Below are 26414 nucleotides of genomic sequence, written 5' to 3' on the forward strand. Positions count from 1 at the left end.
AGTTGATATCATCAGTACTACTTTGCCTTGGGAGTTTGGGCTGTACATTAGTCTGCAAATTTTGTGACAGGGAAGCCCTGTCATGGAATGAGAAGGGGGGGGGAAAGGAGAGGGAAGAAGGTAAGAAAAGTCTAGCAGTTTTCCATGAAGAGGCCTTCCGGGCTCTGCCCAGGGGCTTGTAGCTCTTCCCCCTTTCAGCGGGGTGCCCTTCGGGCGGCGGGAACATGCCCATCATGCCTCGCTTGCACCCCGCTGGCCCAGAGCGCATGCCCGTCGGGGCACGGCGCCATATTATGGGCGGCTCCTTGCACCCGTGGGGACACTGCGCCTTGCTTGAAGCTGATCAGGCACAAAGCTTGGGGAAGTCAGATAAAGATCCTGAGAACTGTAGTAGCAGGGATTTTCTCTCACAAGTGAACCAGTTAGTCCTCTGCTGGTCTCCTGAGAGAGAGAGAGAGAGAAAGGTACAGCTGACAGTGCACAAAGCCAGTAGTATATTAGAGACCTGGAGGCACAGAGGCAAGAACAGAGGTTTTTGACCTGATTTTCAGCAGGATCGTAGTTGTACACTAGATCCTTTGAGGTAAGAGTGTTTTCCAACTCCTCCGGGGTGGGCCCGCGATCGGGGCGATTTTGGCGTGAAACCGCCATTTTGGATTTTACCGCCGTTTTTCGGCGATGGCTGCTGACAATGTAAAGCGCTGTTCCACTTGTGGCAAGCGCAAATCAGCAGCAGGGCTCTGTAAATCGTGCTGTATTGGCGTAGGAGCCGGCCCGAGCATGGCGAGCGATGTTTCTTCCCGCTCTGAGCTGGCAGCGGGCGCCATTTTGCTTACACCGCATGGCGCGGCCTCCGTGGACACGGAGAGATCTGAGCCGGGTGGGGCACCTCGAGATGAGGTTATTTCAGGAGTGGCTAGCACCGGACAGGCTGCGGATTTACCACAGGATCTGGATGATCCCTCTGCGGTGAGGATTTTCCACCGTGATGAGCTGCCAGCGCTTATTTCAGATACCCTGCAGGCCCTCTCGATTGAAGATCCTGACAGTGGCATGGCCTCCTCGGGTAATCCCAGGATGGCTAGTACCAAGAAAGCTGCTCGGGCCTTCCCTTTGCATGACTCCATCCTAGAGCTTGTTTCAGCTCAGTGGGCTGACCCCGAGGGACCTTTGAGAGTTTCCAGGGCTATGGGGCAGTTATACCCTCTGCGTGAGGGACATATGGCTCGTTTTCAAATGCCTACAGTGGATGCCCTAGTCACTGCGCTGACAAAGAGAACTACCCTCCCTGTTGAAGGAGGTGTTGCCCTGAAGAATGTTCAAGACCGTAGGCTGGAAACAGCGTTGAAACGGTCCTTTGAAATTGCAGGTCTCACTGTTCGGGCGTCTGCATGCAGCTGTTATGCTGTGAGAGCCTGCCTAGCTTGGCTGCAACAGGCAGTGGCTCAGCCCGGAGATGGAGAGGAGCCCTTCTTGGATGTGGCTCCGCGGATGGAGGTGGCCTTGTCCTTTCTGGCTGATGCCCTTTATGACCTTGTCAGAGCTTAGGCTAAACAAATGGCAGTAGCAGTGGCGGCTCGCCGTCGTCTGTGGCTACGACACTGGGCAGCGGACATGGCCTCTAAGCAAAGGTTGGTGAAGTTGCCTTTTCAAGGACTTCTCCTATTTGGTGAGGAGTTAGAGATAATTGTGAAAGGCCTGGGTGATCCAAAACCCCAGCGCTTGCCCGAAGATAGGCAGAGGCCTTCCTCTAAGGGCCAGGCGGTCCACTCCTCGTACAGACCTCGCTTCCGTGAAGCTAGAAGGTACCGCCCGGGGCGTTCTGCTGGGTTCACTTCACGTTCCCGTGGTCAGCAGAGGAACTCCTTTCGCTCGGACAAGCGTTCCGCAGCCGGTGACTCAAGACCAAGAGTTCAGGGGCGACCCTCTCAATGATGGTGCGCCGGCCCTCTCCTCGATGCCTGTCATCGGAGGACGGCTTTCCCTCTTTGTCGAGGAGTGGGCCAAGATTTCCTCAGATCAGTGGGTTCTGGACCTGATCAGAGATGGATACAGAATAGAATTCAACGCCCCAGTAAGAGACGTGTTTGTGGAGTCCTGATGCGGTTCTGCCGTCAAGCGGGCGGCGGTGGAGGGGACTTTGCAAGGTCTGATTCAGTTAGGGGCAGTGACCCCGGTGCCTCCCGCCGAGCAAGGCTGCGGCCGATACTCCATCTACTTTGTGGTGCCGCGAAAAGGTGGGTCCTTTCGCCCTATTCTGGACTTAAAAGAAGTGAACAAGTCCCTGAGAGTGCGGCATTTCCACATGGAATCCCTGCGCTCCGTCATTGCGGCGGTTCAGCCAGGAGAGTTTCTCACGTCTCTAGACCTGAAAGAAGCTTACTTGCACATACCGATTTGGCCCCCGCACCAGAAGTTTCTGAGGTTTGCGGTGTTGGGAAAACATTTCCAGTTCAGGGCCTTGCCTTTTGGCCTCGCCACAGCTCCCCGAACCTTTTCGAAGGTAATGGTGGTAGTAGCTGCTTTTCTCAGGCGAGAAGGTATCAGGGTTCACCCGTACCTAGACGACTGGCTCATCAGAGCAGACTCTGCAACAGAGAGCTTACAAGCTACAGCCAGAGTGGTCTCAGTACTGCAATCTCTAGGCTGGGTCGTCAATATGGCCAAAAGTCACCTGTCCCCTTCACAATCTCTAGAGTTTTTGGGGGCCAGATTCGACACAGTCTCGGGCTATGTGTTCCTACCCGAGCCAAGGCGGTGCAAGCTTCAGAATCAGGTCCGTCTGCTCCTGAGGATGCCCCACCTGCGAGCTTGGGACATTGTCCAGCTGCTGGGATCGATGACAGCCACGATGGAAGTGGTACCCTGGGCGAGAGCGCACCTGAGACCTCTACAGTATTCCCTACTCCGGAGATGGTCTCCTATTTCTCAGGATTACCAATGCAGACTTACTTGGCTCCCTGCGGCCCATCTCAGCATGGAGTGGTGGCTCTCGGACAGCATGCTGCGGCGAGGAATCTTTTGGGCAGCTGCACCTTTTGGATGTGCGCAGGACTCTGCTGCAGTATCTGCGAGTTACTAACTCTTTCAGGACTTCTGATCATCTGTTTGTTTTGCTATCCGGTTCTCGCAGAGGGTCTCCAGCGTCTAAAGCCACTATTGCCCGCTGGCTCAAAGAAACTTATCTTTTCAGCTTATCTGCTGGCCGGCAGGGTTCCGCCTGTAGCCTTTAAGGCACATTCTACTAGAGCGATTTCTTCCTCTTGGGCTGAAACTGGAGCACTCTCTCTTCAAGAGATATGCAGTGCAGCAACATGGGCTTCTAAGCTCTCCTTTGCCCGACATTACAGGCTGGATGTGGCTGCCAGGAGGGATGCGCGTTTTGGTGCACAAGTGCTAGCGCGTGGTGTGGCTTGTTCCCACCCTATCTAGGGATTGCTTTGTTACATCCCATACGTAATGGCTTCATCTGCTTGATGACAAGGAAGGGAAAATTAAGTTCTTACCTTGGTAATTTTCTTTCCTTTAGTCATAGCAGATGAAGCCATGAGCCCTCCCTGTATGATTGTCTGTATGCTGTGAATCTGTTTTTCAGGTTCTGTTCTAATTTCCTGAAGTTCCTTCCTTGGGAGAAAGTTGGAAAACAATCTTCAGGATTCATGTTCAGTTTAAATTTAGGAGGATGTGTTCATTCCCTCCAGCATGTTTTTTTTGGAGGATGTGTTGATTCTCTCCAGGAGGCGCGTGTGTTCCCCTCCAGTTCTATAAATAGGAGGATGAGTTCATTCCCTCCAGTGTGTTGGGAGGATGTGTGATTCCCTCCAGGAGGCGCGTGTGTTCCCCTCCACTTATACAATAAGGAGGATGAGTTTATTCCCTCCAGGAGGATGTGCATTCCCTCCTTTATGAGTTCATGCCCTTGTGATGGGCCATCGTTCGCTGTGAGGAAAGCTCTTGTGATTCCCATTGCGGTTTGCCATACTGCTTTGGAAGCTTCAAATACTGAAGAGGCAGTGGAGCTAGCTGGCCAAGAGGGCACTGTGAAAGTTTGAGTGCTCTCTATCTCCCCTGCTGGTTGATGGACATAACCCATACGTAATGGCTTCATCTGCTATGACTAAAGGAAAGAAAATTACCAAGGTAAGAACCTAATTTTCCCTTCATAAGAGATCCTGGATAATGGCATAGTTATTTGTGTTTATCAGACTTGTTTAGTCCACATATGACAAGCGAGTTAGCATCATTAGTCAAATTAGGCTTTGACAATGAGGGTAATTACGTAAATCTTTCTACATGTATGTGTTTTACTAACAAAAATAGCTCTTGTACCAGAGAGGTACCCTTAATTGGAGTATGTTTTATATTCAGACCGGACCATGCTTGATGGATTTACTACAATGGATGATACCGTTGCATACTGGCAATTAAATCAGTATCTAAGATCTTTAGAACTGGGTAGTTTAGGTCTTCAATTTGGGGCCCACCTATGAGACTTTTTGCTAAACTCCATGAGGAAACTCAGTCTCTGGGTTTTATGCTGGTTTATACTCTAGTGCCCACTAAAAGTTTGGACCCCTGTGAATTCAGTGGAGTCAATATGGTACCAGAGTTCTCGGTGAATGCTGACCTCCGATACTGTCAATTTCGGGTACTTTTCAGACGTGTATTACACAGAATCAAGCAAATTTTTCGACAGGGTGACCGTGTCTCTGTTTAAAATGCAATTGGGATATCAACTCTTTTTTTTTTTTTTTTCGTGCTTTCTGGCCTTTCCAAAGGTGAAGTATACTTAGAAATCAGTTTTGAGTTATTTGGAATTAATTATAGATCAGAGGGTTTTACTGACTTCAGCAGGATGCCTTATCAATAACTATGAATCTATGTAGATACAGGTTTATTACAAGATTGTACCCACCTTTATATGATCTATGTATTTCCAAAGGTGTAATTTGGATGGAGTTTTGATATGTATATGTTCTGTAAAATACATATCTGTATACACATATTTACTCCTTTAGACAAGTTGTAAATTTGTCTGCTGTTGAGGAGTATTCTGGCCCTAAATAGAATGCCATGGAAGACAAAATACCTTGATAAAAAAGGGCATAGCAGACTTTGATCCTGGGGAACTGGATTCCCTGCAGTTCTTTGTGACTCTGGGCAAGTCACTTAACCCTCCATTGTCCCAAGTACAAAATAAGTACCTATAAATATGTAAACGCCACAGAAAGGCGGTATATCAAGTCCCTTTCCCCCTCCCCCCAATATATATTTAAGCTAATAAATCACTCTTTAGATCACTGATTGACTTAGTATTACACATGCTGTGCCTGGTATGTATTTTTCCATATAATGGCTTCATGGCACGTTCAAATATTGCTGAAGAGATAATTAAATGTAGCAAATGAGTTAATACTTCTATTATCCATTCAGGTTAATTAATTATAATTATTTATTTCTTTTTAGGTGCCTTAGCTGGACCAATTATTGTTGATTCTCATGTGACAGCTGTGTGGGGGAAGAATGTCACACTGAAATGTATAATTGACATGAATGAAACAATAACTCAAATCTCTTGGGAGAAGTTGGTTGGTAAATATACTCAAACTGTTGCTGTTCATCATCCTCACTATGGAGTGTCTTTTCAAGGGAAATATCAAGGGAGGACCACATTTAAAAACTATTCATTCTCGGATGCAACTATTGTCATCAATAACATTGATTTCTCAGATGCGGGAGAATACATATGCAAAGCTGTGACATTCCCACTAGGAAATGCTCAGGCGTCAACAAGTGTAACCATATTGGGTATGTATGTGTTTCATTATTTGGTTTGATAATTAACCTTTTTTTCACTAGAAATTTTTTTTAGTACATATGTGGTTGACACATTGAATTCTAGGTACAAATTGTACTCTGGTTTTGAAAACTGGACTCTGATATACCTGAATCACTAACATTCTATATTCCATGAATTTGCTTTATCTTGCTCTTTAGATTCTTTCACTATAGAAATAGCTTTACTCCTGAAAGAAGAGCTGTGGTAATCTCAAGCTTTGAATGTCAGAGATGATCTGTTTGTACAGTGCTGTAACTGCAAGGGCATAGTTAAGGTATGTTTACAGCATCAGCTACGCTGCTAACAGAAAAGTTTATTGTGAATCTGTGTATACCAGGTTAATTTAAGTTCTGCATATTTATCTGATTCTAAGTGGTCCTGTCAGAAAAGCCGCCTCCTCCCAGTGAGTCTTCATTGAATAGTTCCCAAGTGCCCTGTAGTGTAAGTAGAGGAGAGCTGACCACATGATCAGGCTCCATTTTCTGTTCATTAGTTGAGGTTAAAACATTTTCTCTACCTCTGTGTTTCAAGGCTTCCCAGTTTGTGTATGGGATTTTAGCAGAGGGGGTGGCAAACTTTAGATTTGGAAATGTCAGAGTATAGGGTGTGTTTGTATGATTTGAAGGAATGTTCCTTGACTCATTCAGCATGTACTATACCTAGCAGATTCTGTAATGCCATCATACATTCTTATGGAGCTGGAAATTTGAATCCACTAAGTTGATCTATACTAAACACATCTGTCTTCCAGTCTCTATTTTCAAAAGATAGGGTTCCTTTCTCTTCAATATTCTTGCAGTCTGTAACACTACCAGGAGACATTCTGGTAACTTGTGATTAGTTCTGTGTAGGTAGCTGGATCTGCAGCAGGTTGCTATTTGAATTAATACCAGTAATGAAGAAAACCATTTTTTTATATTTGTTTGGATTTTGCTCACTCCTTTTTCAGTAATAGCTCAAGGTGAGTTACATTCAAGTACATTAGGTATTTTCTTGTCTCTGAGGGCTTGCAATCTAAAGGGCAGATGATCAAAAGCCCCGTGCTATTCCAAACAACGCTCAAAAAAAATAGCACTGGAACAGCGCGGGGCTTTACTGCATCTATGACCAGAGCTAATTGCATGCAAATTTAAGCACACAATTCTCTCGATCATGTTTGACTGACAGATCTGGGCTGTCAAAAGCCCAGACTTGTTAAACCCGGGCTGGAGGTCCATGGGACCACCAGAACCAACTACCCCTGCCCCGAGCAAGGTGAAACGGGGGGCTAGAGGTCCGGCAGACCTCCGCCCCCCCCCCCCCCCCCAACAGCAGAGAGAAGCTTCTGGCAGTACAAGGAAGTTAGACTGAGAACAGAAGATGGCATGGTCAAAAAGTTGAAGCCAAATAGGTTGATCTCCCTTTCCCTCTTCCCACGCAGGTGTCATTGCTGTTCACTCAAAACAAAGCAAGCAAACCTATAAGATGCTCTGTTCACATTGTCGTACTTTATTGTTGGTAGAATTTTTATTTGATTTCCCTTATATTTTCAAACATATTGGCTTATGCAGCATACAGATGTACACAGAGGAGGTATTGGTTTCATCAGTTAGAGTATTGTCATTTTGAGGGGCTAGTTCTAGGGACTCCCTGTATTCATACAGAGATGTTTTCACCAATAAAGGGGCAACTAAAACAGACATTATGTTATGGGAATCAGGTGGTTAACAATAAGACTTACTATTTATAAATACAATTTAAAAAAAATGAATTAGTTTGAAAACTGGGAGCATTTAACTTGCTCTCTTTTTTTTTTTTTTTTCTCCTCCTGTGCCTACAACAAAAGAAAAAGATGGCATGTAGGAACTTGCTCCTTTTGTTTTGTGGAATGCAGTGGTATATTATAAAAATGCACTTGCCTTTTTTATTACTATTGAATAATGAGGGAAGGGCTTTCTTCATGCAGAAGTTCTGTCCAGAGTCAGTCTAAATGTGCCAATATTATCCAGTTCACTATTATCTGCCAAGTTCATACAAAGTTAATTATGTTCAGTGGAAAATAAATCTGTTGGCTCAGGCTGCTTATTATATGAATAGTCCATCACTGTTTCATTATTGCTACCAAGTATTACATATTAAGGGTATATGCTTCAAACTTTGTTTTAATTCGTTTATCCAACTCTTGCATGCATACCCAAAAGGTGAATCCTAAGGGTGGTTGAACAATTAGGTTTAAACTGTGTTTCTGACTTTACTTGTTTTGGACTGCTTTGGGTCCTAATTTTGGAAGATGGAAATGAGAAAATAAAAATTAGTTTTGGATGTCCTCTGTAGAAGTTGGTTTACTTTTGCAATGTGTGTATGAATGCCTGTTCTGCTATGTTCATGTGGTGATATTTGAATAACTGTCTATACTTAAGGCTATGATTTCTGAACATGCGGCTTCATTAAAGGACAGACTTTTAAATGCTCAGTTGGGGGGTGTATGTGCTAATCTCAACTTTGTTAAATATTTCAGACATAACCATCTACCTGCTCCCATAATATAACTGAATTCTATTTTTTTCTCTCACTATATTTTCTAATGTAAGCCACATTGAACCTGCGTTTTCTCCGAGGACAAGCAGGCTGCTTGTTCTCACGACTGGGTGACGTCCGCGGCAGCCCCCACCAACCGGAAGAAGCTTCGCGGGCGGTCCGCACGCAGGGCACGCCCACCGCGCATGCGCGGCCGTCTTCCCGCCCGTGCGTGACCGTTCCCGCCAGTTCTTTCTTTTGCGCATGGAGAGAGTTGTGCCGTCGCCGCTCTCTCTTAGCAGCCCCGGAAAAACCGTCGCGTTTACGCGAATTTGTTTATTTTTCGTTTATTTTTTGTTTCTGTTGCCACGCGCTCCAGTTTCCTTTTCTTAAAAAAAAAAAGAGAGCACGCGCTCTATTTTCCCTCGTTTTCGAGCGGGGCGTCGCGCTGCGGCCTTGTGGCCGTGCGGTCGATTACTTTTTCGAGGTGTGATTACCGCCACCATCGACGACTTTAACTTCGCCGACGCGATTTTTCCGTCGATGTCCTCGAAGGTCCCGAGTGGATTTAAGAAGTGTGGTCGGTGCGGCCGGCCGATCTCGCAGACCGACACCCACGCTTGGTGCCTCCAGTGCCTCGGGCCGGAGCACAATATCAAGTTGTGTTCTCTGTGTCTTGGTCTCCGGAAACGGACTCAGGTTGCGAGGCAAGTTCTGCGGGACCGTCTTTTTGGAACTTGCGCCGGCCCCTCGACGTCGACCTCGACGGCATCGGTATCGAAGGCCGGTTCTTCGGTACCGGTATCGATGCCCGAGAAATCGGCACCGATGGCATCGACCCCAGGAGCACAGGTCCCGTCGGCCCGCCGGTCCTCCGGCGAGGGTAGGGGTGAGAGGCCGCTTGGGCAATCGGCCCCGGTCACTCCCTCAGCCCATGGCCCTCGGGACCGAACCCTGTCTGACCCGGTTCCTCGGGACCGAGGGGGATCGACCTCCTCCTCCTCCGTGCCACCTGGCACCGATGACGGGCACCGCAAGAAATCTAAAAAGCACCGTCATCGGTCGCCTTCCATGCATCCGGCTCTCGGTACCGGAGAGGAGTCGACGCCGAAACGTCCGCGTCGCGAGGAAAGGTCCCCCTCGGTAGTGGAGGTACCGACACGTCAGGGTCCCGGCACTTCGGTGCAGTCTCCTGGACCTGACCAGCTTCTGGCACCGACGCCTCTACCGGCCCCCCCCGTCTTTCCCGGCAGCGGGCCTGGACGAGTGCCTCCGAGCCATCCTTCCGGAAATCCTGGAAGGGCTGATGCGCCAGACTGTGCCGGCGCCGGGGGTGCTTGCGCCCTCGGCGCCGTTGACTGTGGCGCCGGCGAGCTCTAGCCCGGTGCCGAGGCCGTCGACACCGCCGCGGCTTGCGGCGCCGGTCTCGACCACCACGCAGGTGGAGTCCCCGTCGACGTCGATGGAGGGAGCTTCGTCCCCGCCGGCACGGGAGTCCACCGCTCGACGACACCGAGGCCTCGGTGCCTCGACGTCGAGCCGGGCCCGGTTAAGGACTCAGCTACATGAGCTTATGTCCGATACCGAGGAAGAGGCCTCGTGGGGGGAAGAGAAGGACCCCAGATATTTCTCCTCAGAGGAGTCTGTGGGTCTTCCCTCGGACCCCACGCCTTCACCAGAGAGGAAGCTCTCGCCTCCTGAGAGTCTCTCTTTTGCCTCCTTTGTAAGGGATATGTCTATTTGCATTCCCTTCCCCGTGGTCTCTGTGGATGAGCCGAGGGCTGAGATGCTCGAGGTCCTCGACTATCCATCACCACCTAGAGAGTCCTCCACGGTGCCGTTGCACAATGTCCTCAAGGAGACACTGCTTCGGAACTGGATGAGACCGCTATCTAATCCCATCATCCCCAAGAAAGCAGAGTCCCAGTACAGAATCCACTCGGACCCAGAGTTAATGCGGCCCCAATTGCCTCATGACTCGGCGGTCGTGGATTCTGCTCTCAAGAGGGCACGGAGTTCGAGGGATACCGCCTCGGCGCCCCCGGGGCGGGAGTCTCGCACTCTGGACTCGTTTGGGAGGAAGGCCTACCAATCCTCCATGCTCGTGACCCGAATCCAGTCATACCAGCTCTATACGAGCATCCACATGCGGAACAATGTGAAGCAGCTGGCGGACCTGGTCGATAAGCTCCCGCCGGAGCAGTCCAGGCCTTATCAGGAGGTGGTCAGGCAGTTGAAGGCGTGCAGAAAGTTCCTGTCCAGAGGTATCTATGACACCTGTGACGTGGCATTTGGTGCTGCGGCCCAAGGTATAGTGATGCGCAGGCTCTCATGGCTGCGTGCCTCTGACCTGGACAACCGCACCCAGCAGAGACTGGCCGACGTCCCTTGCCGGGGGGATAATATTTTTGGCGAGAAGGTCGAGCAGCTGGTGGACCAACTGCATCAGCGGGAAACCGCCCTCGACAAGCTCTCCCACCGGGCGCCTTCAGCATCCACCTCAGCAGGTGGACGTTTTTCCCGGGCCTGGCAGGCTGTGCCCTATTCTTTTGCAAAGCGTAGGTACACCCAGCCGGCCCGAAGGCCTCGTCAGGCACAGGGACAGCCCCAGCGCGCTCGTTCTCGTCAACAGCGTGCGCCTAAGCAGCCCCCTGCGCCTCCACAGCAAAAGCCAGGGACGGGCTTTTGACTGGATCCACGGGAACATAGCCGCCCTCAAAGTGTCCGTACCGGACGGTCTGCCGGTCGGGGGGAGGTTAAAATTTTTTCACCAAAGGTGGCCTCTCATAACCTCCGACCAGTGGGTTCTCCAAATAGTGCGGTGCGGATACGCCCTGAATTTGGACTCCCTGCCACCAAATTGTCCTCCGGGAGCTCAATCCTTCAGCTCCCATCACAAGCAGGTACTTGCAGAGGAACTCTCCACCCTTCTCAGCGCCAATGCGGTCGAGCCCGTACCACCCGGGCAAGAAGGGCAGGGATTCTATTCCAGGTACTTCCTTGTGGAAAAGAAAACAGGGGGGATGCGTCCCATCCTAGACCTGAGAGGCCTGAACAAATACCTGGTCAAAGAAAAGTTCAGGATGCTTTCCTTGGGCACCCTTCTGCCAATGATTCAGAAAAACGATTGGCTATGTTCCCTGGATTTAAAGGACGCATACACTCACATCCCGATACTGCCAGCTCACAGACAGTATCTCAGATTCCGCCTGGGCACACGGCACTTTCAGTATTGTGTGCTGCCCTTTGGGCTCGCCTCTGCCCCACGGGTGTTTACAAAGTGCCTCGTGGTGGTGGCGGCGTATCTACACAAGCTGGGAGTGCACGTGTTCCCATATCTCGACGATTGGCTGGTCAAGAACACCTCGGAGGCAGGAGCCCTCCGGTCCATGCAGTGCACTATTCAACTCCTGGAGCTGCTGGGGTTTGTGATAAATTACCCAAAGTCCCATCTCCAGCCAACCCAGTCTCTGGAATTCATAGGAGCTCTGCTGAATACCCAGACGGCTCAGGCCTTCCTTCCCGAAGCGAGGGCCAACAACCTCCTGTCCCTGGCTTCGCAGACCAGAGCGTCTCAGCAGGTCACAGCTCGGCAGATGTTGAGACTTCTGGGTCATATGGCCTCCACAGTTCATGTGACTCCCATGGCTCGTCTTCACATGAGATCTGCTCAATGGACCCTAGCTTCCCAGTGGTTTCAGGCCACCGGGAATCTAGAAGATGTCATCCGCCTCTCCACCAGTTGCCGCACTTCACTGCTCTGGTGGACCATCTGGACCAATTTGACCCTGGGACGTCCATTCCAAATTCCGCAGCCCATGAAAGTGCTGACGACGGATGCATCTCGCCTGGGGTGGGGGAGCCCATGTCGATGGGCTTCACACCCAGGGTATGTGGTCCCTCCAGGAAAAGGATCTGCAGATCAACCTCCTGGAGCTCCGAGCGATCTGGAACGCACTGAAGGCTTTCAGGGATCGGCTGTCCTACCAAATTGTTCAAATTCAGACAGACAATCAGGTTGCAATGTATTACACCAACAAGCAGGGGGGCACCGGATCTCGCCCCTTGTGTCAGGAAGCCGTCGGCATGTGGCGTTGGGCTTGCCAGTTCGGCATGCTCCTCCAAGCCACATACCTGGCAGGTGTAAACAACAGTCTGGCCGACAGACTGAGCAGAGTCATGCAACCGCACGAGTGGTTGCTTCATTCCAGAGTGGTACGCAAGATCTTCCGAGAGTGGGGCACCCCCTCGGTGGACCTTTTCGCCTCTCAGACCAACCACAAGCTGCCTCTGTTCTGTTCCAGACTTCAGGCACACGGCAGGCTAGCGTCGGATGCCTTTCTCCTCCATTGGGGGACCGGCCTCCTGTATGCTTATCCTCCCATACCTTTGGTGGGGAAGACCTTACTGAAGCTCAAGCAAGACTACGGCACCATGATTCTGATAGCGCCCTTTTGGCCCCGTCAGATCTGGTTCCCTCTTCTTCTGGAGTTGTCCTCCGAAGAACCGTGGAGATTGGAGTGTTTTCCGACTCTTATCTCTTAGAACGACGGAGCGTTGCTGCACCCCAACCTCCAGTCCCTGGCTCTCACGGCCTGGATGTTGAGGGCGTAGACTTCACTGCGTTGGGTCTGTCTGAGGGTGTCTCCCGTGTCTTGCTTGCCTCTAGGAAGGATTCCACTAAAAAGAGTTACTTTTTCAAGTGGAGGAGGTTTGTCGTGTGGTGTGAGAGCAAGGCCCTAGAACCTCGTTCTTGCCCTGCACAGAACCTGCTTGAATACCTTCTGCACTTATCAGAGTCTGGCCTCAAGACCAACTCAGTAAGGAATCACCTTAGTGCGATTAGTGCTTACCATTATCATGTGGAAGGTAAAGCCATCTCTGGAGAGCCTTTAGTCGTTCGATTCATGAGAGGCTTGCTTTTGTCAAAGCCCCCTATCAAGCCTCCTACAGTGTCATGGGATCTCAACGTCGTCCTTACCCAGCTGATGAAACCTCCTTTTGAGCCACTGCATACCTGCCATCTGAAGTACTTGACCTGGAAGGTCATTTTCTTGGTGACAGTTACTTCAGCTCGTAGGGTCAGTGAGCTTCAAGCCCTAGTAGCTCATGCTCCATATACAAAATTTCATCACAACAGAGTAGTGCTCCGCACCCACCCAAAGTTCCTGCCGAAGGTGGTGTCGGAGTTCCATCTTAACCAGTCAATTGTCTTGCCAACATTCTTTCCCAGGCCGCATACCTGCCCTGCTGAACGTCAGTTGCACACATTGGACTGCAAGAGAGCATTGGCCTTCTACTTGGAGCGGACACAGCCCCACAGACAGTCCGCCCAATTGTTTATTTCTTTCGACCCTAACAGGCTAGGGGTCGCTGTCGGGAAACGCACCATCTCCAATTGGCTAGCAGATTGCATTTCCTTCACTTACGCCCAGGCTGGGCTGGCTCTTGAGGGTCATGTCACGGCTCATAGTGTTAGAGCCATGGCAGCGTCGGTGGCCCACTTGAAGTCAGCCACTATTGAAGAGATTTGCAAGGCTGCGACGTGGTCATCTGTCCACACATTCACATCACATTACTGCCTCCAGCAGGATACCCGACGCGACAGTCGGTTCGGGCAGTCGGTGCTGCAGAATCTGTTTGGGGTGTAAATCCAACTCCACCCTCCAGGACCCGCATTTATTCTGGTCAGGCTGCACTCTCAGTTAGTTGTTCTTCGTAGGTCAATTTCTGTTGTATCTTCGCCGTTGCGAGGTTCAATTGACCTGGGTTCTTGTTTTGAGTGAGCCTGAGAGCTAGGGATACCCCAGTCGTGAGAACAAGCAGCCTGCTTGTCCTCGGAGAAAGTGAATGATACATACCTGTAGCAGGTGTTCTCCGAGGACAGCAGGCTGATTGTTCTCACCTACCCTCCCTCCTCCCCTTTGGAGTTGCGTTTTCATCTTTTTGCTTGTCATTCAACTGGCGGGAACGGTCACGCACGGGCGGGAAGACGGCCGCGCATGCGCGGTGGGCGTGCCCTGCGTGCGGACGCCCGCGAAGCTTCTTCCGGTTGGTGGGGGCTGCCGCGGACGTCACCCAGTCGTGAGAACAATCAGCCTGCTGTCCTCGGAGAACACCTGCTACAGGTATGTATCATTCACTTGCTTGGGTAATGTGAGATATAAATGTCAAAAAACAAATCCTTAATTCTCCACCTTTTAAGACACTGCCTATCCAGCTGGATGGTGATGGAACAAGGAAAGCAAGTTTGGTTCAGTGAGGACTAAAAAATAACCTGTTCCTTAGCTGGTATTACCATATTGAAAATGCGGCCATAACATGCCTCTGTGGTTATGTTCCACTAATAAGTTAAATCAGTAGTTGCCAAACCTGGTCCTTGAGGCACCCCAGCCAGTCAGATTTTCTGGATACCCACAATGAATATTCATGAGAGAGATTTGCATACACTTCCTCCACTGCATGCAAATCTCTGTCATAAATATTCATTGTGGACATACTGAAAACCTAACTGGCTGGTGTGCCTCCAGGATCAGGTTTGGGAATCACTGCGTTAAATGATTAACTGACTTTCTTGAAAGGATTATATAACCTTATTATTTAAACTTAATTAGTATTGCAATTCCTCATATACAGCCACAAAACAACCTTTTAGGGTGGATAGTTTTCACAATTAGCTCCTTTTATTATCGACCAGATGGAAGAGATAAAGTCAGTTCAGTTTTGGCACAATATGTCATCACAAAAACAAAATAGAAGAAAACCAATGGACTGCATTAGGGGCTTATAGACCATTTAGTTATATTTAAACAAAAGAAATTTATTTATTTTTATTTATTTTGTTACATTTGTACCCCGCGCTTTCCCACTCATGGCAGGCTCAATGCAGCTTACATGGGGCAATGGAGGGTTAAGTGACTTGCCCAGAGTCACAAGGAGCTGCCTGTGCCTGAAGTGGGAATCGAACTCAGTTCCCCAGGACCAAAGTCCACCACCCTAACCACTAGGCCACTCCTCCATCCAAAATATTTATTTTTGTTTTGACTTATAAAACCACTTGGCCCTGAAACATGCCTAAAAACAGAGTAATCCATTTGTGTATCTAAAAGGTAAACTTATTTAATTTCCGTATATTTAATCTTTATAACACCAGGCGTCCCAAGGCAGATTACAACAACAGTTAAGATGAACCCATCAGGAAATAGGATATCCTCACTGAAATTTGGCCATCTGTATTGTATAGAGCAATGTAGAAAAATGAGCACAAAATACAGAGTTTATAACTACTGTTTGTACTACCTACAATAATTTTTTTAAGCTGTTTTAGTGATATTCAATTTTTATTTTATATAATGGGCTAGATAGGCTCACCCTGTCAACTATTTTCATTCAACCTCCTTGGCTGAGAGTCTCCTGTTGTCAATCTAACCTCCTTGTTCCTCCCCTCCCATCCCTCACACCTGCTTTTCTTTAGTGGCCCCTGCAGAGATAACAGGCTGCCTGAGCCAGTTCCGGATGCTTCCCTGGATGCTTCCCTGTGTCGTTCCCACCCTCGCATATACAGGAAGTTGTGTTCAGAGGGGCATGGCAGAAGGAATCATCCAGCGCTGGCTCAGGCAGCCTATGATAGCTGCAGGGCAGGAGGGAGGAGCTGCTAAAGCAATCAGGTTTGAGGGACTGAGATGGAGGGGGAAGAGAAAGCGAAAGCAGTGCTAGTCTGCTAGACTTGGGGAGGGTTTGAGAAAAGAAGAGGGATGGTTTTTGTTCCATATGGGGGGGAGAAGAGTTAGTTATGCCACAAAGTTTAAAAAAAAAAAAATCCATTCTGCTGTGTGGCGGCCCAGCAGCAGAATTAGCACTGTTTTCATTTGAAATCTTAGTGGAAGAGCGGCCGCTTCCCTTGTGCCCTACCCCTTGCCACGCCTCTGCTTGCAAGACTTCTGTGGAAGTTTGGATTAGACAGAAGAAAGCAGAAAAGAGACTGACACCAATGCAATTATGAAACTAAAATGCTCAGATAACGGTTAGAAAAGAAAGGTATTTTATTTGGAGTTTAGTAACTGGAATATGTCAGCTGCAGAAAAAATGGTGTATCTCTAATTTTGTAAGGGATGAGAGGAAATACATTTGTGTTTTCTCTGACGTTGCGTTGTATACAGTTTGGTTTCTTGGAGTTTCCAGTTCAGTTTTTAATATTTGTGCTTCTAACTTGTTTCATTATTCTACATTTGGTAAAAGTTTGGCTTGTCTGTATGTCTAACAAAGATGAGTATTCTGTTAGCGTGTAGTTTCCATGTAGGTTTCTGAAGCAATATGGCTTGTCTTTTTTCCCCAGTAAGTGTATTAGTGTTCTAGGTTCTGGTGTAATATTTACAGTGTCACCTTTTTCATGGTTAGGGTTGTTGCAGGTTTAGTCCTGGGAGTTAGTGCTGATATGCTATGGTACATTTGCTATATAAGTTGAGTGCCTCTTGCATAGTTTTGTTATTTCACTTGGGATTTGGGCTCTGTGAGAACATTGATTCCTTTAGTAAGAACCCCAAGAGTGTCACTTATATAATAGACTGTTATTGCAGATGTGAGTCTGACTAGCAGGACAGATGTTTATATGGAAAGCTTCTGCACTTGATTCACAACTAGACAACTGAGTCTAACTAGCAGAAGAGCCTATCAAAATGAAGTAAATTGGGCTCAAAACATGTGGTTGGGATGTGTATCTGAGAATGAGAGGATAAGTCTTGGGTGCTTGCATCCATGGCCAGATTAACACTATATTGGGCCCTAGGCAAACATGTATTTGTGTCTCCCCCTCCCCCCTATCAGGGACCCCCTTCCCACCATCATTTCACTTCTCCAGAAATAGCAGGGAAAACTGCACAGCCTAGCTGTGGGTATGATAGCAGTAATAGTTTGTGAGTGAGCATGGGGACTATGCAAGCATATGCTTTGAGTGGAGAAGCTTAATGGTTAGAGCTGGAGAACAGCCAAGTTGCCCAGTTCCAGGAGAGAAATTGAGGCAGTCCTATATTTCTGCAATCCTATTTTGGTACATTATGGGACCTGAAGTGCTGATTTCAGTTGGTGGTATCAGGTCCTACATATAGAACACTGAATTGGGATATAAGGGCTGGCCAAATAGTCTCCCTGCTGGAGCTGGGTAACTTGGCAGCTCTGCAGCAGTGGGCTGAGAACCAGGGAAGCTAAGCAAGTCATTTTCTCTCCATTGCCTCTAGTACAAACCAGAGATTACCAGGGTGGACTGTCCCAAAGAGTGAGATTTAATGGAAACGTGTCCAAGTTATAAATTTACCAAGTTTTATGCATGTAAAAAAGCTTCACAAATGGGAAAGGCAAAATAAAATATTTTAGCATTTTTTGATGTTTATAAAAGGATATAAGCAGAATGGAGGCAGTATTAGGACAGTGTTAGGAATTTGCCCAAGTAAATTCCCTGGGCTGAAAACTTATCTTTACTTAGTATGTGCACACGGGGGTTAATGATTTTAGATGTGCATTTGATTTCTTAGTTGTACTCTCCTCAAGTCACTTCATTGGCTCCCTATCCATTTCCGCATTCAGTTCAAACTCCTCTTACTGACTTACAAATGCATTCACTCTACAGCTCCTCAGTACCTCTCCACTCTCATCTCTCCCTACACTCCTCTCCGGGAACTCCGCTCACTGGACAAATCTCTCTTATCTGCACCCTTCTCCTCCACCGCTAACTCCAGACTCCGTTCCTTCTATCTTGCTGCACCGTATGTCTGGAATAAACTTCCTTAGCCGGTACGCCAAGCCTCATCTCTGGCCATCTTCAAATCTAAGCTAATAACCCACCTCTTCGATGCTGCTTTTTAACTCCTAAACCTAACCCTTCAACTGTCCCCTATCCCTGATATGTCCTGTCTGTCCTAACCCTTATCCCTTACTTGTCCTGTCTGTCTGTCATAATTAGATTGTAAGCTCTATCGAGCAGGGATGTCTCTCCATGTTCAAGTGTGAAGCGCTGCGTACGTCCAGTAGCGCTATAGAAATAAGTAGTAGTAGTAGTAGTACTATTAAAACTAATGACTGAAGCATTTAGTGTTTTGCTGGTTGCTATGTAAACTAGTGATGGAGCAGTACAGCACATACGCCTTGCTGTGGATTGGTGTAACCCCTAGGTTAAACTGTGAAATTCATCCTTTGTCTGCTAGTGACATCTACTGGTTAGATATATATTATCACAGTTTTAATGTATTCCTTTCAAACCAACAAAGTGGGTGCCACACCATTCAAATCATCCCATCCCGTTCCTCTCCAGAGATGTACAAGCAAATTAGACACACACAGCCTTTGAGGTGGCCGCTCTAGGGCTCCAGGCATCTTTTGTGGTGGCAGCCTGTCTGCAATGGCACCGGCAGACAGGCAAGGATGAGGCGGCACATGCCACCCAGCTGGAAGCAGGATTGTCGTATTTGGCAGATGAGGTCTGACATGCTGTGATCGTTTGCCAAGGGCATGTCATTGGCCCTTGCTGTCAGATGCCAGCTGTGGCTGCATTGTGGATGCAGCCTGTAAGGTGCGTCTGGTTAAGCTTCCTTTCTGAGGTATGTGGCTGTTTGGGGAAGACTTAACAGTTTTGTTTTTGCACTGGTCCAGTTGGCACCATTCATTCAAGCATAATTTGTCTTTTTAAAGACGAGTGTTTTTGAATACTAGACAATTTATTTTCTTGGATTTTGATACCATCACTAGACCCCTGACACAGGTGGTTTACGCCAAAACACAGACCATGTCAGATCTGACTAATGAAGCAAGGATGAGACACCCCCGCTCTTGAAGGCTCCTTGTGCTTTTTTGGCTTTTTGCTTTTGCTGGTGTGCTTCTGATTTCCCTCTTCTATGTGTCCCCGTAGTCGCCAAAGTTTTGGGACACCAGGAATTATAGGCCTGGGTGGCCATAGTTTTCACCAGAGGGTGTGTTTTTTGCTGCATCAGCCTTCCTTTCTTGGGGACAAGAAATCAGGAGGCCAAGTGATTTGCGCATAATCCGCCTCCAGACAGTGACAATGATGCCAGGCCGGCTCACTCTCCTGTTCCGATCAGGGGTTGCCTTGTGGTGTTTCGAGGAGTGAACCAAGATTAGTACAAATCAATGAGTGCTCGACATCCTGCAGGATGGCTACAAGTTAGAGTTCTCCCATCTGGTCACTTCTCTTTTTCTTACAGTCCCCATGTCGAGGAGCTGCCAAAGTGACTCTGGTCCAGGGCACCATCAACTTGTTGTCTTGTGCCATTGTACCTGTGCCCTCCGATGAACGAGATCTGGGGCGGTATTCCATTTACTTCATTGTCCCAAAGAAAAAGGGCATGGTTTGACCGGTCCTAGACTTCAGAGATCTCAGTCGCTGCCTCAAGTATCCCACTTTCAAATACAGACACTATGGTCTGTCATCGCTTCAGTTTGGGCGGGGGAGTTTCTCACCTCGCTCGATCTCATGCATATTCCCATCTAGCCACTGCATCAACAGTTCCTATGGTTTGCAGTTTTAAAACAGCACTTTCAGTTCAGGGTCATACCCTTGAGCCTAGCCGTGGCACTGAGGACTTTTTCCAAGGTCCTGGTTGTGGTTATAGCTTTCCTATAATGAAAGGGTGTGCGAGTTCACCCTTATCTGGGCAGTAGGATGGCGCCCTGATCAACCAATCAGGGAAAGCATGGAGGCGATATCCAAGGTCGTTCCCCTTCTTCAATCTTTGGACTGGGTGATAAATTTCGACAAGAGCTGGTTGGTTCCATTCCAGAGGTTGGAATATCTGGGGGTGCTTTGACACGCAGCAGGAATGAGTTTATCTGATAGAAGCCTGGTGCCAGATTCGGTCTCTGCTCCAGTGTGGGTGGTCTCGCACCTGGGACTGTGTTCAGGTTCTGGGGTCCACGACGACAACCATGGAAGTAGTCCCCTGGGCGAGGGCTCATTTCACCCGTTACAGCAGTCCCTGCTCATTTGGTGGTCCCCAATGTCCCAGGACTGCAACGTTCGATTGCCTTGGATGAGTGCGGCCAGGAGAAGTGTGACCTAGTGGTTGGAGCCACAGCATTTTACCCTCCGGATGCCCTTCCCCCATCACCCACTGGGAGGTGGTTACGACAGATTACAGACTCACAGACTGGGGGACACATTATGGCCTGAACTTGGCACAAGGGACCTGGTCCACAGAGGAGACCAGGTGGCTAATCAATCATTTGGAACTCCTGAAGGTGCTCAAGGCACGATTGAGTTTGTGCCACTGTTTGGGAAGTTGCTGATGTGAGTGTTCTCAGACAATTTGACAACAGCAGTGTAAATCAACAAACAAGGGGGGGGGGGGGGGGGGCATCCAGCTGGCATTGCAAGCCAGTTAGCTGATGGACTGGGCAGAGAAATATCTTTTGTGCCTGTCTGTGGATCACATTGTGGGGTCACTACATGTGGAGGCTGACCTCAGCCGGAACCCCCTCATTCTGGGGGAGTGGGAGTTATCCAGTGATGCCTTTCTCCTGATGTGGCAGCATTGGGGGACACTGGCACTGGACTTGAAGGCTATGAAAGCGAATGCCAAGGTCCCACAGTTTTTCAGTTGTCGGCAGGAACTGGATTCGCTGGGCCTGGATGCTCTGCTTCAGAGCTGGCTGACAACAGCCTTGCTGTATGTTTTTCCACCCTGGCCAATAATAAACAGACTGTTGCAGGTAGCGGAACATCATGGTTGGGTGATTCTAGTGGCTCCAGATTGGCTGTGGAGACTGTGGTACGCAGACCTCCTCCATCTCCTGGTCGGGGAGCTGTTGCGGTTTCTGCAAGAATAAGGTCATCTTCGTCAGGATCTGGTGCACATGGAAGAACCTTCTGCCTTTGGTATTACAGCCTGGCCATTGAAAAGGCTTGGCTGAGTAGGAAGGGGTACCTGGATGCAGTCATTAGTCTTGTTCCAGGCTTGGAAAGCTTGGTGTGTACGGCATATTCACTTATGAGGTACATATTTGAAGGCTGGTATGCGGAGCATGGTATTGCTCCTTTCTCCTCTTCGGACACATTTGGCATTCTAACAGTTGGGAGTCTACAAGGGTTTTGCCTTGGGTTCGTTGAAGGTGCAGATGGTTGCCTTGGCCTGTTTTCACGGGTGCTTGCAGAATTTGGGTTTAGTGGCACCTCCCAATGTGTTGTGCTTCCTGAGAGGGGTGGCATGGCTACGTTCCCCCCCCCCCCCCCCCCCCCAACACACACACCTTTTCAGTCCACTTGCCTAGATTGGAATCTCAATTTGTTTCTTAAGGCACTTCAAAAACCTCCCTTGGAGCTCCATCATAAGGCGTCTTTGAAAGACCTCATGTTGAAGATAGTGTTTTTGGTTCCTATCGCTTCAGCGAGGTGTCAGAACTCTTTCGTGTCTGGGCCCTTTTCTTCGATTCACAGAGACGAAAGTGTCTCTGTGGGTGGTGCCCTCATTCCTGCCAAAGGCGGTGTGTACATTCCATGTTAATCAGTTGGTTGAGCTACTGTCTTTCTGGAAGGAGGACAGGGGAGCATAGTTTGCGTCCTTGCAGCTTCTGTATGTCCACAGGGTGCTCATACATTATCAGGATGTCACTAATGATTTTCTGAGATAGGGCAGGTTGTTCCTTCTGGTAGGCAAACAAGTTGGAGCTCATGGCATCTAAGGCCATGATCTCATGTGACATCTGCGTATTTGATGGAGGGCAAGCAGCCTCATGTTGCAGGCACATTCAATACGGAGGACAGCATCGTTATGGGCCGAAGCCTTGTTGACCTCTTCGGCGGGCCTCTGTTCTGTGGGCAGTGGGGCCAGGGTCCCACCCTGGTTAGGGATTGCTTTGAGATATTCCACATGTTTTGGAATAGTGGGAAGAAACGTAATGGAAGGATAAATTAGACAATTTCCTTTTCATTAATTCTTCACACTATTCCAGGAGCCTACCCATCCTGTTGAGAGGTGCCTGCGTTGCACGTAGGGTACATCTCCAGGGGACATATTTCTGCTGGGAGTCACTTTCTGTCTCGGGGCGTTCTCATATTTGGTCTCGCTTCCAGAGGAGAGTGCTTTGCGATTTTTATTTTATGCAGATGTGTTATCCTAGTAAAAGTATTTGGTTGATGGTATTGCCAGTTGGTGGATTGGCTTCATGCCTGGGATACTACTGCTTGTTTAGTAAATACTGAAGGGCTGAGGTTGTGGGCTGGGTATATATATACTGTAGGTTAGCCTTGTATTCTCTCCACCTGCTGGTTGATGGACATGACAATTTTCTTTCCGTTAGTTCTTCACACTATTCCAGGATGTGTGGGAATAATCAAGTAAGTCCTAATTTCTCCATCATTCATCCTATACTAAAGAAACCCACTTTAGATCGTACCATTACCTAAAAACTATCACCCAGTATCTAACTTACTTTTCCTCTGTAAACTTAACAACTAACTTCTATCTCATGCAGCATCATCCCATATTTTTCATCCAAGACAGTCTGGAGATTATTTGAAAAAATAAACTTTTATGCAAAAAAATGTTCATAAATTGGAAATAGACTCATGTAACAGCTAAGTAGTAGTGAATAGTTGTGACACCAGAAAGTAAACTGATATTCTTATTTTCCTATCTCAGCAATGTGTAATGATGTCACCCAGTATGTATGCCTTATCAAACCTGTTGTTTATGGAAAACAGCAATCTCTACTAAAACTACATCTGATGTAGGAAAAATGTTAGTCAAATTATTTTTTTCTTTAACTACTTTATCTCGTAAAATAAAGCATACCTGGTAATTGGCAACACACACAAATAGGGACAGATTTTTCAAGCTTAAACAAAAATCCCAGCTAGTGTGGACCACTGCATTAAACATTTCATTATGAGAAAGTGTTAGTCCCAAATAAATGTAGCTTTCTTCACAGTATGTTTTCATTAGGTTTATGCTATGAAAGTTTCCAAGAGGACATGCATAGGAGTCAGTGTGGGTGGCAATAAGGAGGAGACTAAAAACTAGAGCAGAGGTGGGCAACCTTGGTCCTCAAGGGCCGCAACCCAGTCGGGTTTTCAGGATTTCCCCATTGACTATGCATAAGATCTATTTGCATACGATAGAGGCAGTGCATGCAAATAGATCTCATGCATGTTCATTGGGGAAATTCTGAAAACCTGACTGGGTTTCAGCTCTTGAGGACAGAGGATGCCCACCCCTTGACTAGAGAGTGAGAGAGAGAGAATGAGGGTGAAATTAAATGGGTGATACAAACATAAAAGGGAAGTGGGGAAGAAAAAAAAAAGCATAAGATCGGTGCCAGACATGTAGAGAAGGAAAGGAAGAAGAGAGAGAAGAAATGGAAGGGCAAACCTGGAAAATAATTTAGGAGAAGACCTGACCCAAGTAAAGTGGAGAAGAGACTAGAAAAATAAAATGGTCAGACAAAAATATTTTTCTTTCCTACTCTTAACACTCTTTAAGGATCAAGATGTCTGCTTTGGGAAATGTACATCTTTTCTGTTTTTGTATTTTGCAGAGCACATTTCTTTCTTTTACCAGTACTGCCCTGCATATAGAGTCTGGCTTTCGGGGGGGGGGGGGGGGGGGGGGGGTCTCAGTTTTTGTCTGCATATTTTTTTTTTTTTCCCATATTTAGTATCAGGTGAGTGTCTGTCCATGTTGTGCAGGTGCAACTGAGGTGAAGGGTTCTGCTAGCATGTAGTGTCTGTAGGAATCTAACCATCCAGCTTGTTTCAGTTTCCCAGTAGCAGGTATATTGGTGCTCTAGGACCCAATGTAATGGAGCACTGCCTTTTCATAGGTGGGTTAGGACTGTTATGTTTTGGTAAATTTCCTATATATATGTTGAGTATATTTTTATAGGGTGTTGTGTTATTTTGCAACGTGTCTGGCCCTATTTGAAAGCAGGCTCTAAGGGGCAAGGGCCATCATGGTCTTCATATCCTGTAGAGTCACTGCTCAAACAAAAATCTATTTGATTTAAACAGTCTGTGACGGTGGAAGGCATGTGTGCTGTTTCTTAGGTGTCGAGTTGTAAAGTGGATAGCTCCATTGCTGGGGAATATGGAGTTAATGATACAGAACTGGAAGTACAAGGTTTATAGTGAGATTCTTCTGTGTGGGAGTTTGGATTTTCTACAGAACTGGACAAAATTTGTTGAATAATATCAATTAACTCCCTATCTTCATTGGTCACATGGACTACTGGACCAACTACCTCGGGTGTGACAAATGGGTTAGCCCACATGTCTAAGACCATCCAATTATAATGGCAATTTTACCTGGTAGTTGAAATTAGCTGGAGGGGGAGGGTTTCTTTATGCATAGAAGGCCCTGGGGTCTTATATTAACTTTTAAAAGTGGGGTGGAGGGGGTATGATGTGTGGAAATGTCACTTTGGCTTGCCCCTTCCATAAGTAGCTTGCCCCTCCTGTTGCCACTCCCAATATTTCTGTTTAGAAATGCCACTAGACTTAATTGAATATCCTTTTTCTTGAGCAATGGTACTGGGATTTTTTTTTTTAATATAACAAGCCTAGTTATTGCATATCTACAATTACAGTAAGTCTATATTATTTGTTTACTGTTTGGTGGATGTTGGCTGTTCTTCCACATGGTAGAATAGAAATGTATATTCCACCCAATGTATGTCTGGGGGAAGAACAGCTGACACTTAAGTGGAACAAACCAAAAACAAAGAAAATGAAATTTTTAAAAATATTTTATTTATTGCATAACAAGTCAAAGTAAAAAATAAATGATGCTAAAACTCAATGTTTTGCTCAGAAGGCTGCATTATGAGTATAAAAGGTGCAGCTAAAACATTTTGGATACACAAGCTGTCCAAAACAACGAAATCCTTGCTGACCCTTGTTAATCAAAGAGAACAAAATTAATCTTGCACTGCATATGGTTCACAGGACAACAGCATATAATGTAAAACTGATCCCCCTTCAAATTAAGCTAATAACACTCAATCATTTTAATATTTATTCAGTGGATTTGCACATGCATCAGTCACCACTGTGATATCCATGTTCAGTGAAGAAGCTGGTATTCAATTCTATTATGTCATCCATGCTCTTTATGTAATACCAAATGTAACATTTACTCTGGAATGGCGAATGCCAGGATGGTACATTGTAATGTGGGATACAAATGTAATAAATAAATATTATCTTATTGTATGGAAATCACCTTATGTGCTGTTAATCCTCCACTACATACAATTCATAGGATATTTGTTCTATTTTGATTAAGAAGTCACCAAGGATTTTGTTTTGGAAAGCTCATTTAATACAACTAAAAAGCTCAGAATATACATTTATACCTTTGATGCAGTCATCTTGGCAAAACATGGCCATGAATTTTTATCTTCGTTTTTTTTTTTAGTATGTCTTGTTGTGCAATAAAGGTATCTAAGATAGATATAGATTATATATATGTATAATATATATATATATATATATATATATATATATATATATATATATATATATATATTCAATTATGGAGGGGGGAGTCCTGTGTTTTTTGATGACTACACCTTCATACCCTCGTGCAGGTACTGGGCCTCTTTTATTGGTTACGTATTACACTCAATACTGCACATGCACAGAAAGGTCAACTAAAAGGTAAGAAAAAAATCTGTTGTCTCAAGATTAAAAAAGCCTTCCTTCTTTGTCCTGTGACTTTGGCTAAATCAGGAGTTACCTATATTTTGGACACACATTCTAAAATAGAAGCAAAGGACCCAGGTAAAATCCTGCTCAAAAGTAGATGTGATCAACAAAGTAGCCCAGCTAACTGTATTCCACTATTTCTTTTCAGAGCCTGGAACAAATCAAGAAAATCTATTTACAGCTATTCTCCTCCACCCTTTTCATCCTCCTGTGCCATCTCTAGGACACTCTCTTGATCCAAAGAAAATATGAAGTAGCTCATAAACACAGAGAAAGTGCTATTTTGAGAACAAATAGCAGATATTAAACAAGTCTGTTGGGTTCATAACTAAAAGACTAGGAAAGCTTAAAATCCTAATGTTCAGAGTTGCCTTA

At 46.9% G+C, this 26414-nt stretch overlaps 1 protein-coding gene across 4 annotated transcripts in view; it reads left to right on the forward strand.

Moving 5' to 3' along the window:
• Positions 1–26414, forward strand: part of NECTIN3 (nectin cell adhesion molecule 3) — a 231461-nt gene that overhangs the window by 72943 nt on the left and 132104 nt on the right. For all 4 annotated transcript variants that reach the window (XM_030204184.1, XM_030204183.1, XM_030204185.1 and 1 more), the window contains exon 2: positions 5467–5808. In XM_030204184.1, the coding sequence (XP_030060044.1) occupies positions 5467–5808 (342 nt within the window). The remainder of the gene's footprint in view (positions 1–5466; positions 5809–26414) is intronic.

The sequence above is a fragment of the Microcaecilia unicolor genome, chromosome 5, assembly GCF_901765095.1.
Source record: "Microcaecilia unicolor chromosome 5, aMicUni1.1, whole genome shotgun sequence".
NCBI lineage: Eukaryota > Metazoa > Chordata > Amphibia > Gymnophiona > Siphonopidae > Microcaecilia > Microcaecilia unicolor.